The following is a 13,603-nucleotide window of genomic DNA, read 5'->3' on the forward strand; positions in this document are numbered from 1 at the left end:
AATATAAAAGTTAATCTTATATTCACTTTACAAAAATCAATAAAGACTTCATAGCAAAAAAAAGATGTGTACCAGAACCTAAAGGGGGACGTTTTTAGAATTATACTAAAAGGCCTTTTAATTGCTAAATAAGTATAAACTATTAATCAGACAACAGAAGGCATGTAGTAGATTGTCTACAACATGTTTTTTTTTGTTTGTTTTTGTTTTTCAGCAAAGTTTTGATCATGTTGATAATGTAGAGGTCTAAGAAATTTGTGTATCAAATATACAGTAGGATTTATAGGGTTTAAAGGGGTGATTAATTATATTTTCACTTAACTTTAGTTGGTGGATGATGTTGCTGTTAGAACATTTTGCAAAGATACAACGCTCAAAGTTCAATACAAAGGAAGATATTTTCTTTTAAAGAATTCTCTGTTTAAGGACTACAACAAACGGCTGGTAGGGACTACAACAAGTGACATCACTAACCCTAAAATTTTCATAAACCCTGCCCCCGAGAACACACAACAAATGGGGTGAGGCCATGTTGGGCTGCTTTAGAGAAGAGAAAGAGTTGTTGTAGTAGAGTGTTGTTACCATGCTGTAATTTTACGCCGGACTGCTTCACAAACGAGGGTCAATTCAATGCTGGATTTGCACAAAAGATTAACGTGACGGCACATGCTAGTTGATGAGTTGAATCAACTCCACAGCAACTACATAAATGTATCCACTAACCATTTAGAAACATCCAGTTGCATTCTAAAAGTTGTGACTTCTTCCTTAGTCTCTCTATCAGTGTCTGACTCCAGTTTGAACAATGTAAGACTGAACACTGTTCCTGACAATAGTCATTTTGGAGGCTTGAGATTCTCCAGCCTTGTTGTTGTTGAGCAACCGAAGAATGAGCTGTTAAAGCTCTGCCCTCTTCTGGAAAGGGGGCCGGGAGCAGCAGCTCATTTTCCTTTAAAGGGGCACACAAAAAATGGGGCACATTTGAAAAGCTATATTAAATGATCTGTGGGGTATTTTGAGCTGAAACTTAACAGACATTCTGGGGACACCAGAGACTAATATTACATCTTGTAAAAGGGGCATTAAAGGTCCCCTTTAATAATTAAGTAGCTGAGACTTTATAAACCTTTTATAAATCACACTTATTCTTAAGTCTAGGAATAAAAATAAAATTGTCATTTTTGAGACTACAATTTTACTCTGAGCGGCTTTATACATACAGCCCCTGAAGGGTTTAGTAATGTGATCAGGCCCAACGGACACTCTAAAAATGATAGTTTTTTCAGTAATCTTATCATTAGTTAACTGTCGAATTGAGTCAAGTCATCTTCATTTATATAGTGCTTTTCACAATACACATTGTCTCAAAGCAGCTTCACAGTGACAATAGGAAAATTATTATCGAGCCAAAGTTGGTTTTTGATTGAATCACTTCTGTTGTAAAAATTGTTAATTATTATTTTAGGTGCCATTTAAATGACACCTTTCCTACTGAAAAACCGAATACCTTTAATGTATTCTTTCCGTTCATTTGGTGTCACATGTTTAGTCTATATGTGAATTGAGCTTTATGCAGCCAATCTATCTGTCTGCAGAGGCCACAACCAGAGGATGGAGTTCTTGGGAGATTCTATTATGCAGCTGGTGGCAACTGAATATCTCTTCATCCACTTCCCAGACCATCATGAAGGACATTTGACAGTGAGTATATCCATCATCTAGTCTTCATTTTATCCCAAAATTGGTATCCAATTAATTTCCATCCTCTCTTAAAGGTAGGGTAAGTGATATTTCAAAAATGGACATTGTTGATATCTGAAATAAACCCAAACAAGCACACCCCTCTCTTCATTGCTCCGCCTCCAAAACTCACCCTCCAATCCTAACCACCGTGCACCAAGAGATAGGTTTACCTGCACATCTTTTACTAGCTGGCCTCTGTTACACACGCAGTGCGAGAGTGGATGGTTGTGTATCACAGCTGACGCACAACAAAATAATGCTTTACCGTGGGTCCTAAAGATCTTCATAACCCTTCATTCCACTGATTTTCTTCTGAGCTTTTCTCTTTTGTATTGTCGCATCTTTCTTTCTGCAATCTTTCTTCAATTTTCCCTCTTGCTCGTTCTCTCTCCACAGCCGTCATACGCCCCTTAATGCTGATTGGCTACACGTTTGATGTTGTTTGCTCATGTGTCAGTCCGACTAACTTCCAAACAGTATTTTTGAAATATCACTTACCCCTCCTTTTAATATGAAACAGTGTTCACTACAGTGATCTTTAAAAACCATTTTAACCTTTGACCATTTTTCATAATTCTGTAATAATGTCATCAATATTAGAACATAAACATAAGACATTTTGCATTTAAAGGGTATCTATTCACTTGGTATTTCAATAGAAAAGTTCAGCTTTACTGTGACTTTACGTTCAGCCAATTAATTCAAAAGCACCAATTTATTCAGGAATGAAACAAAGTTTTAAACCAGGAAATTATTTGAACTTTACACACGACCTTACAAGCCTTATAATGTTTCTTTATTAAATAAATTGGACAAATAAGGGAATGCTATAATCAAGATGATGGGATCTGTTTAGTCAGTAGAACTTTGTTGAAGTTTGTTGATGTGTGTGATTTGTAGCTCCTGCGAAGCTCTTTGGTGAATAACCGGACTCAGGCAAAGGTTGCAGAGGAACTGGGCATGCAGGAATATGCCATCACCAACGATAAGACCAAACGGCCTGTTGCCCTGCGGACCAAGACTTTAGCCGATCTACTGGAGTGTAAGTGTGACGACACTAAAATCAAAGCTCCCTTGCAATTATCTGCATTTAACTTTAACAAAAATTATGAACTTTTCCTATAAATAATATAATTATCATCAGAGGAACTAATAATTTAAATTACAACAAGTTAAATAATTACATCTAAATAATTACATTTAATTACAAATAATTAAATCCAAGAGGTCCTACAGAATGTCGTTATTTATTTAATAAATTATTTTGTGCAGCACTGTTATTTTGTTTGTATTCCTAATATACTCATTAATTATATATCCATCTAAAATTCTTATTGCTTATTGTCTCTATCGCTAAGTTTTCTCTCTTTTTTTCCCTTTCCCAGCATTCATTGCAGCTCTTTACATAGATAAAGACCTGGAGTTTGTGCACACATTTATGAATGTTTGCTTCTTCCCGCGACTCAAGGTATGGCAAACTTAACTGGAGATCAATTGAGAAACAGGTTACCTGATATTTTTACCCATATTCACATGTCTGCACTTCATCAGTTATTATAAGCGATGCTTTTTATTTGACTCACGTGTAGGGGTGTAACGATTCACTTGTTTTATTGATGCATCGATCCCAAATCTTGATGATGCATATGCATCGATCTTGAAAAATAGATTTTTTGCCTTGTGAATCGTTTCTCGGTCAATAATAAATTTAAAATGTTAAAAATCTAATGAATAGCAATTAGATAGCGATTCAATGCTTTCAAATATATTAACATTAAATTATTACATGCGCAAATTATTTGAGATGTTCTTTACTTGAAGCTTTACTTGTAAGTATGAAGATATATTTCTATAGCTTGGACTGATTTTAAACTGTAATTTAAATTCACAGTTCCATTGAATTATGAATGAAATTCAACTTAATGCCGTTAAACAATGTACGAAGCAAACTGTTTGCTGAAATAACCACATTAACAACAACACTGAACTAAGAGCGTGGTTTATCTGTTATTCAGATATGCATGAATGTTGCGTTCGTTACTATCCACCTTTTTCCTACACCCCATGACACTTTGAGCGAATTAATGGAGTAACTTCCGTTAAACGTGTTAACAATCAGCGAAAGGTTCTCTCTATGAAGGCAATAAGCATTTTCAAAAACTGGGTACAGTGAGACATTATTCTACTCACCCTTCAACCATCGAACATTTAAAGGAAATGTAAAAGTCTAAAATCATTAATGAATTGTAACAAACCATGAATAACCCCAAAAGCTTGATTATTTCCGCAGCAATATTACAACATTTTAAATATCACTGTAGTAATATATCTGTATTATGTAACACACATTACCTTAATCAAAAATATTCATTAACTAGAACATTGAGTGATACCATTTCAAAAGGATTACCATCAATTTGACAGACAATAAATATTAAATTTACCTGCTTTAGAAAAATTCCAGTAACACAGTTTATAGGGATTAGAAGTCAAAAGAGGAGACAGTTAAATATTGAAGCATCCATCTGAAAACAAACCTGGAAAGAGAAGTGAAGATTTGGGGAGAAAAACAAGAGATTCTTAATGCATTCCAGTGAATTATTAATGGGATATATCATCCATTAAATCGAGAGAGCAGACCACAAATGCGAAGTAAGTTGTTTTTTTTGCTTTTTTGTTTTCTCTTCATACTGTTACAGTGGAATACAAAGGGGAAAAAAGAAAATAATAAGGTGGAAAAGAATGCAGTACTGAAAAGAGCTCTTGCCATAGATATTCTTGTTATACAGTACCATGTCACATTAAAATGGCAAACGTTACGTTATTCTCCTGACGTCTGAAAATAGGAAATTGAAGGAAATTTCAGTCAATTCAGTCAAACTGACGGATAAGGATTATTTGTAGTGCAACCTTTATGATTTATTTAAATGATTTGTTTGTCTTTTTGAGTGGAACTTCCCCAAACCAGAAGTGCCTCCCATAATCCCATTTAAAAAAAAAAAAAAAAAAAAGTGGCTAGCAACAGTAGACACCTGGCTGGTGCATTTTCTTTCAGAATCATCATTGGCCAGTAGAAAGGAAAAGTCAACAAATGTAGCTTTTTTTCTTTCTTTCTTTTTTTTTTATAAGATAAAGAACATCATGTCATGCAGAGGCATGTTATAAAAATGTTTGGTATAAATTAAAGCAATAAGCCCCAAGAAGCCATGGTTTACAGTGAATTTATAACAGCTAAGGGGCATTGTTATGCACAACACGGAGCAGGGCTTATTGTTTTTTATAAAAGTTAATCCACATACCTGGCAAGGTTTCATAAAATAAACACACAGACATAAAAATGTAATGCTATTGATAAAAAAATATTCTTGTTCTGCCAAGCAATTTAGTTCTTCATAAGCGGAATGGTTGCCATGCAACACACTGGCGCTGCAACACACAGACGCAGTGGCACAGTAATACTGATGTACTGTGATCACAGGTGTACGTTTGTAGAGTTATTTACAATGCTTCAAGCGCGGCTCAACCAATCATAATCAAGGACCGGAACTATCCGTTTTATTAATACTTTAACAAAAATGCACTGAGCTTTCAATCACCAGTGATGACACCAGTGATGTGTAGTCTGTTAAAGAGTAATTAGCTGGTGAAGAGGATTTACTTATTGTAGAGTTAACTAAAGTTATCATGAACATTGTAATGTTTGAAGCGGATGTCATAACAAATGTCAGTAGACTGGGAAGATTTTAAAATGAGCAGTTCATTCATAAATCCATAAGATCTTACCTTCATGGTGTGGAAATATGAACCGGAAGAACCGACATTAAAACTACACAATAGTTAACTAACAATACTTTTTTAACAATATTAAAAAAGCTGCTGTATCTTGTGATCATTTTGTGTTTGTACATAAAAATGTTTAATTTTTTAATGTACTACTGTTTGACTATTTTAATTATTGTTTCAGGAATTCATCTTGAACCAGGACTGGAATGATCCAAAATCGCAGCTGCAGCAGTGTTGTTTAACATTGCGGACAGAGGGCAAAGAGCCAGACATTCCTCTATACAAGTAAGAAGCTAATGTCCATAAACATCCTTTGATTCACCTCTTCATCCCTTTACAAAGATCCAGCAATCTTTTCTACTCGGTAAGAAAAATGAAATCCTGCTTGGACTCAGAGAACAATATTCTTGGAATTGAGGCCTCAATTCCAATTGTCATGTCTGATGGAAACTTGGCACATCTCATCACATTTGCAGTACCATCCCAAGGCTGAAAAACAATAGTGGTAGAACTATTCCGTGGGGGTGTTTTGCAGTGGCAGAAACTGGTCACGGTAGAAAATGCTGCTGAATACAGCAAAATACAGAGATATTACTGAAAACCTGGTCCAGAACGCCAGAAACTGGGCCAAAAATTCACCTTCGAACAGAACAATGCCCTTAAGATGCCAAACTCTATGAAAGTGACCCAGCCAGAGATCAGGCTTGAACATAATCAAACATCTCTGGAGAGTTGAGATTTGCTATGTAGTGGGTATATATACTGTATATCGCGATGTAACTGAAAGAGTTCTCAACTCTGGCCCTCGAGGTCCACTTAACTGCAAAGTTTAGCTCCAAACATGATCAAACTCCCCTGCCTGCAAATTTCTAATAATCCTGAAGACCTCGATTAACTTCTTCAGGTGTGTTTGATTAGGGTTAGAGGAAACCTCCAAAGTGGAACTACTGCTATACTGCATGTATGTGTGGATAAATTTATATACTTGCATATCCAACATTATATAGAGAGAGTTGTTTGGTAATATAGTTTACATTTTGAGATGTCTGCTTTTGTGAAAAGTTGTTCCATTGTTTTCATAACCCATATGTTTCTGTTAATGGTGAAGATCCTCCTTTATGCCCCTTGTGCCAGAATCCATTATTATTGAAGCATATTTTGATGGATTGTGTTAGTTTGAAATCTGTTAGAACTCTTTATTTTTCTGTTGACTTGTATGAAAAGATTTTGATTTAGTTTGATTTAGTTTTAGAATTTTTGTATCTAAGATCAAATTTAAAAACCTAATTTAATTTTTAAAAAAAATTCCCTTTATAAAAAGGAAATTAATATATCCAAGGTAGCTTGCATGGCATTAAGTCATAAACAAACAAACCATTGTTTTTGTTACTTTTTAAGTCAGCATTTGAAGAGACATCCATCCTGCAACAATAAAGTTTAGATTCAGTTATATAGAAAAATATCTGCTGAAATGACTGTATTACCTTACAGTCATTTCCCAGATCACCTGTCCCCCACATTCTATATGAAACTTATTATCATCTATATGCCTAATTCAAGATTGATCTGGCTGAATCATTGCCAGAAATGCCAACAGAAGTCTGATCTGGCCAGCTACTGTGTGTTGAGCTAAAGTACAGGGTACAGTTGAGGGGTGATACATTTTCTCTAGCTTAAATATATGTTGTCCTATGTTTACTTACATTTACTGCTGTAAGGTCACTGGACCGTTTAAAGTCCTTTCCTCACTTTTTCTATTCTGATACAATAGTAGTATAATGTGGCCACAAATCCACTTAATTGTTCCGGTTAAGTGGTATGGTTCATCTCAACTGTGATGCTCTTCATTTTGATTTACAGAACACTTCAGACAGTTGGACCCTCTCATGCCAGGACCTACACAGTGGCAGTGTATTTTAAAGGTGAACGTATCGGCTGTGGAAAAGGACCAAGGTACTAATACACCCAGATGTTTACTCTCATTGCTACATCCTTGCATATCCCCACGATAAATGTCTGACACTGTGATAAAAACCAAGTTGGCAGTCAAAATTTAAACTGTTGGATCATAGATATTCTTCATTCTTTCTGACAAACATCAAAATATAATATGAATTACAGTATGTATATTTCTACATTTTTAAATTGCAGTGTACAATGTTTATTATAAGGGGGTGTAATCTGCAGCCCAGTACTCACTAGTGTTATCAAAAATATCGATGTTCGATATATATTTTGCAGTATCGATACACCAATACCAGCTGTGCTTTCTTTCTCTCCTCTCCAAAAGTGAATTGAGACGCACCTGCCGCCTCTCATTCAGTCGTCTCATTCACTCCGGTTAAATAGTGTTGGTGTGACCGGGTCTGAATTTCAGCGTGGGATTGTGCATAATTCTACTCATTTCTGCGGATTTCACGCTCGCTTCCGAAGCGCACACACATAATAAAGTCGCCTCTGACATACAAGTGTCGAAATTAGCTTATTAATGGTCAAATACTCTAAAAAATTTCACAATGCCCATCTTGCTGAGTATGTAAAAACAGTCGTAAACAGTTCAGGAAGAACTGAAACAGTAAGGCCTGTTTCACACGTACTCTGTTTGCAGTGCATATGCGGTGAGTGTTGCAGTACGTATGCGTTGCAGAAGCAGCATGCGCTACTGTGCTTTAACCATAGACTGTAAGGCTTTCACATATGCCGCGTTTGCAGTGCACAGCTGATCCATGGCTGTATATCACAAATATAACATTTACTTATTTTTATTTCAAATCCAAAAGTTATGGCTTGTCAGCATTGCGATTCTATTTGTACATAGGCTACACTCTTTCATAGATGTCATGTTTAAACACACTACGTTTTAAATGTTTTATTACATTCATTACTTTATATTTATATGAAGTAATACTTAAGATTTATATATTATGTTGCCCAAGCAGGTGGCAAAACATTTGAACATAAGCTATAGCCTATGTTAAAATCACAAACAATTTAACCCTTGTGCATCAAAAAAAAAGTTACACATAGGTACAAAATGGACAAAAATGTCCATGTCCAAAAACTGTCAAAAATATGGTTTATTAATATTTTTTTTTCCACTTTCGCTGATGTCAATTTTTTAACCAGCATCTGTTCTATCCATAGATACCAAACATTCATTAATTTTAAGAACTGTAACCCTTTAAATGCTGGTTTGTTTACATAATGCCATAGGTGGTTTTTTATGAAAAAATTAAAAATAGTAGTTTATTTTCATAAACTAAATGCTAAGCAGAATTTTTTTTCTTTGCTTATTAGATTCTTGGGTGTGTCAATGAAGAACAACATCATTAATTTTGAGGCATTTATATTTTTTATGTAGTGTCAGATTTTTTAACACAGGTCCATAATGGACAAAAATGTCCATGCCAAAAAACTGTCATAGAAATATTATATATTAATATTTTTTCCACTTTCACTGACTGACTTTTTTTTTTATCTATTCATAATTACCAAACATTCATTCATTTTCAGAATTTTAACGCTTTACATTTCTTTACATCCTCAGCTTCTAATGCACCTGTGTGCTCACTGTCAGTGGGCAACACTAGCTTCAGAGCTACCTCTGCTGAGTAACGTCTCTTCATCTTGCAAACAATGAAATGATCAACCCCTCAAGCACCACATATTTATAGGTTTGGCTGTGAGAACACCTGTGTGAACTCAAACTTTGTATAAAATCTACCAGACTAAACAATCAGCATTTCTTGTGGTGAAAACTAAAACAATGTGTTTAGGGGCTTCTGAACTTCTACTGCAAATTCAAGCACAACTTTTATCTCCGTACAAAAACAATAACAAGTGAAAAAGTGCAATCAAGGGTTAAGATGCATGTTTGGGTGAAAAAGAAAAACCTCAAAGCTCATTAACCTTCTTTGACCTTTTTCATAGTTTTCACATGGCCCTATGACCCTGCCAAGGGTGTGACTCATACATGGAGTGGGATTTTTGATTGCCAGTACAATATCATTTCTTTCAAACTAATTACACACATTAAATGTTCAGTAAACACATGCAAACTACACTCTGTCATCCTTACCAACATACCCACACAATTATAGCAGCATTATTTTTCCAATTGACTCTATAATATGCATAAGCAAAAAAACACAAATAAAGCGTATTTCTTTTATATGCCAAATTTGAAAATATGGCACAATCTAGTAAAAAAATGGTAAAAATGTAAAATTTGAAGCCTTGCCGATAGAATGAATGCCTATTTGCAAATATTGTATCATTTTATAGTCAAATGGCCCTGGGTTAAAAAATTGCAGTTTTAATGGGTTTCAATGTGGACATTTTTGTGTGTGAGTATTTTTTGTACAGAGGGTAAAAATTTATTTTTTTGAAGGAAATGAGGGTAAAATATTAAAATTCCAATAAAAATAAACACCTGAGCCAAAATTCATGTAGTTGGCATTAACAAAGGCACACTTATAACAAAAAACAGAACTGAAATGGATAAAAATGTCCATAAGGTCACACAAGGGTTAAACAATTCGCTTTTAAATTTTTATACAAGAAATCCTGCAGGTCATAAAGAACTTCAGTCTAACCTGCAAACGGAGTATGTATGAAACAGGGGTAACAGTATTTTGGATCTGTGCATGCGTCTGGTCTTAAAGGAGCAGCAGCCTAATAAACATGCCACTCTCCAATCTACCTAAATTATTCCAAGATATCTTCTGATTGTTTCAATCGATTGTTGACACAATCAGACTTCAGTTTTTAATATCCTTAGCAGATTGGATATTTTCCCTGTAGATCATACAGTCTTGATTCTTTACTTGATTCTAACGCTCTACTTCAAAGTCTTGTCTGCTTTAGTAAAAAATTGTTTTGTTACTCTTTAAGTCAGCATTTGAAGCAGAAGTGTAACCAAACATTTCCTGCATTTGTTTCACAGTGCTGTGCAAATATATAACACTACTATAAGTAGACCATAACACTACCACCTTGTTTGACTGAGGTGGTTCTTTTGAAGTGCAGTGATTGGTTTTTGGCTTTTACACCTGAAGACTGCATAATTGAAACCCTAACCTCAACACCAAAAAAAATCCTTCCATCATACATATAATATGGACAATCCACAAAATAATTCGACCTCATGTGATGTTAAAATGTGCACAAACTCACAAATCAGTTTTCACAGCACTTTCTGAGCAAAAAGTTTTTTTTTGTTTTTTTTTTTTGATGACACGAACTTAAGCCTGTGTCACACTGGGCGTGTAAGCAGCGCATATGTTTTTGGTGCCCATATTAACAGATTAGAGCATTCACACTGCATGGTGAGGTGACATGGCAGTGCGTGGCAGGAGAAGAGCAGAAGCAGCTGTGCGCTGAATTAATGCCACAGTGCATTGTTCTTGTTCAAAAGTTAACATGAGAAATAACAAAATTCACCAAAAATAATATAAGTGTGGTGTTCCGTATTGTGTATTTGAGACAGACTGTCAGTTTGTGCATGTGTGGTGGGGATGTTTCATTCACTCAGCCAATTCATTCATAAAGACTGATTCATTCAGAAATGAAACAGCACTGTGTTTTGCTCAGTCACAATGGTTGATCCTGGTTTGGCTGCATATGAAACAGTTTTTTGTTGACTGAGCAAAAATACACAAGTATCTGGCAATATCGTCTAAAATGTAAATTACTCAGTATGAGTTAATTGTTGTTAGTAAAGTGTGATTATCAATCCAGTATTCTTCATTTGAGGGATGGTAACCTGTTAAATTTACATCCAGGACAGAGTCTGCAAAGCACCACGAGAGACGGCACTAAATTACCACAAAGCACACAATGTTACAATAATAATGAACAACTTGTTCCACATGACTGCTGCAGATTAATTTCAGCGTTGATAGTGTTGCCATAATTCCGAGGACGTGAACAGCTCTGAATAGAATGTCATGGGCTGTCGTCTCATAAATAGGTATGGAAATACAGGTTGACAGGCAGGAAGAACATCCTATCATTGCGTTTGACTAGAGGTTAAACGGATTCTTGTTGATCTGTGATCCATACGGACCAGGCCCCACAGTTCGGCACAAATGGTTTGCGGATTAATTTCAAGTTTGACTGCCAGAGACTGAACGTTTATAATTTGCTTGTGTTTTGTCTTGCTAGTTTACACATTCGGTAGATTTTAAACCATCCAAGCGCTAGAAGAGGCAAAAGAGAATTTACTTGCGTGCTGTTATCTTATTTTGTACTGACTGTTCATTTGCCTTCAATAATGTTTTACCTTTTTAATTAGGCTAGTGTTGTTTTTCTGTGGTATCGGATTACTTAAAGGATAGTTCACCCAAAAATGAAAATTTATGTTTATCTGCTTACCCCCAGCGCATCCAAGTGTAGGTGACTTTGTTTCTTCAGTAGAACACAAATGATGATTTTTAACTCCAACCGTTGCCGTCTGTCAGTCAAATAATGCTAGTGGATGGGAACTTCAACTATAAGAGTAAATAAAACTTGCATAGACAAGTCCAAATTAAACCCTGCGGCTCGTGACGACACATTGATGTCCTAAGACACAAAACGATCGGTTTGTGCGAGAAACCAAACAGTATTTATATCATTTTTTACCTCTAATACACCACTATGTCCAACTGCATTCATCACTCGATTCGTTTGGTCTGATCGCGCTCTGACAGCAGCAGCGATGTCTCGCGCATATACTTCAATGAGAGCGAGACATCACTGCCGCTGTCAGAGCGCGATCAGACCTTACTAACGAGTGCTGCACGCGTTTGGACATAGTGGTGTATTAGAGTTAAAAAATGATATAAATACTGTTCGGTTTATCGCACAAACCGATCGTTTTGTGTCTTAGGACATCAATGTGTCGTCACGAGCCGCAGGGTTTAATTTGGACTTGTCTATGCAAGTTTTATTTACTCTTATAGTAGAAGTTCCCATCCACTAGCATTATTTGACTGACAGACGGCAACGGTTGGAGTTAAAATCTTGGATGCGCTGGGGGTAAGCAGATAAACATCAAATTTTAATTTTTGGGTGAACTATCCCTTTAAAGTGTGCTTTAAGTAAGCAAAGTTACCTTCAACCCCAAAATATTTTTTTTCTTGCTGATCCGAAAAATGATCCAATCCATGACTCAAAAACCGTAATATGATCCGAACCAAGAGTTTTGTGATCTGTTGAACCACTAATTTGGACTGAATGCAATGATTGGATGCAAAATTTTTTTGGTCCAGAGACTTCCACTGAATATGTATGTGCTTTGCTTTTTTTTTTTTGCTTTTTTTTATACACGAACCATTTCTATTATTGATTGCTTTGGCCTCCATTGAATTTTAATTCGTAATATCTGATCATCAAAACAAAAACAAAAAAAGTGGATGGATAAAGATGCCTACTGTAGGTTATTTGGGTCATTAAATCCATGCATTTAATCCTTTCAGTAGAATGATAAAGATCCATTATTTGAGCTGCTGAACATTTATAACTTTCCATTTTATCCCAACAGCATTCAACAAGCCGAGATGGGTGCAGCCATGGATGCCCTGGAGAAATGTGAGTGATATTGTGAAAAGCTCCATGAACATTGTCATTCTCTATCAATAATCACAGCTATTAATCATTCCTACATGAAAGTGTTTCTTCTAAAACCATTTCCAGTTTTGTGAAAATACCACAGTATCTTTAAACTTCCAAATGGCACCTGTTTGATGGGGGACAATGACATTACTTTTTCAATTTAATTTGGTGCTGCTAGTGGTGCAGAAAATTACACTTCAGGTTTAACCTGTACTGCTGCAAACACATATGGAAATAATGTTACAGTGCAGATTTTTGGTTTGTTGAAGCAAACATTACAATCCTAAAAGCTATGAAAATCTTGGTTTTCTATTTTACATGTTTTTTTTTCCTCTTGTCTTCTGCAGATAATTTTCCTCAGATGGCTCATCAGAAGCGCTTCATCGAAAGAAGTACCGGCAAGAACTGAAGGAGATGAGACGAGAGCGAGAGCGTCAGGAGAGAGATAGTGATGAAGGGTAGAACAGCAGAAAGTGAAGGG

The 13,603-nt window shown here is 35.6% G+C and overlaps 1 protein-coding gene across 1 annotated transcript in view; it reads left to right on the forward strand.

The window, feature by feature from the left end:
* The window catches only part of drosha (drosha ribonuclease III), a 49,749-nt gene extending 36,146 nt beyond the window's left edge, over positions 1-13,603 (forward strand). The window contains 8 exon segments of the mRNA XM_048170307.1: positions 1,596-1,701; positions 2,644-2,785; positions 3,129-3,211; positions 5,708-5,811; positions 7,387-7,479; positions 13,052-13,098; positions 13,470-13,508; positions 13,511-13,603. Coding sequence (XP_048026264.1) covers positions 1,596-1,701; positions 2,644-2,785; positions 3,129-3,211; positions 5,708-5,811; positions 7,387-7,479; positions 13,052-13,098; positions 13,470-13,508; positions 13,511-13,584 — 688 coding nt within the window. The 3' untranslated portion in view covers positions 13,585-13,603.

Source organism: Megalobrama amblycephala, linkage group LG20, assembly GCF_018812025.1.
Source record: "Megalobrama amblycephala isolate DHTTF-2021 linkage group LG20, ASM1881202v1, whole genome shotgun sequence".
Lineage (NCBI taxonomy): Eukaryota > Metazoa > Chordata > Actinopteri > Cypriniformes > Xenocyprididae > Megalobrama > Megalobrama amblycephala.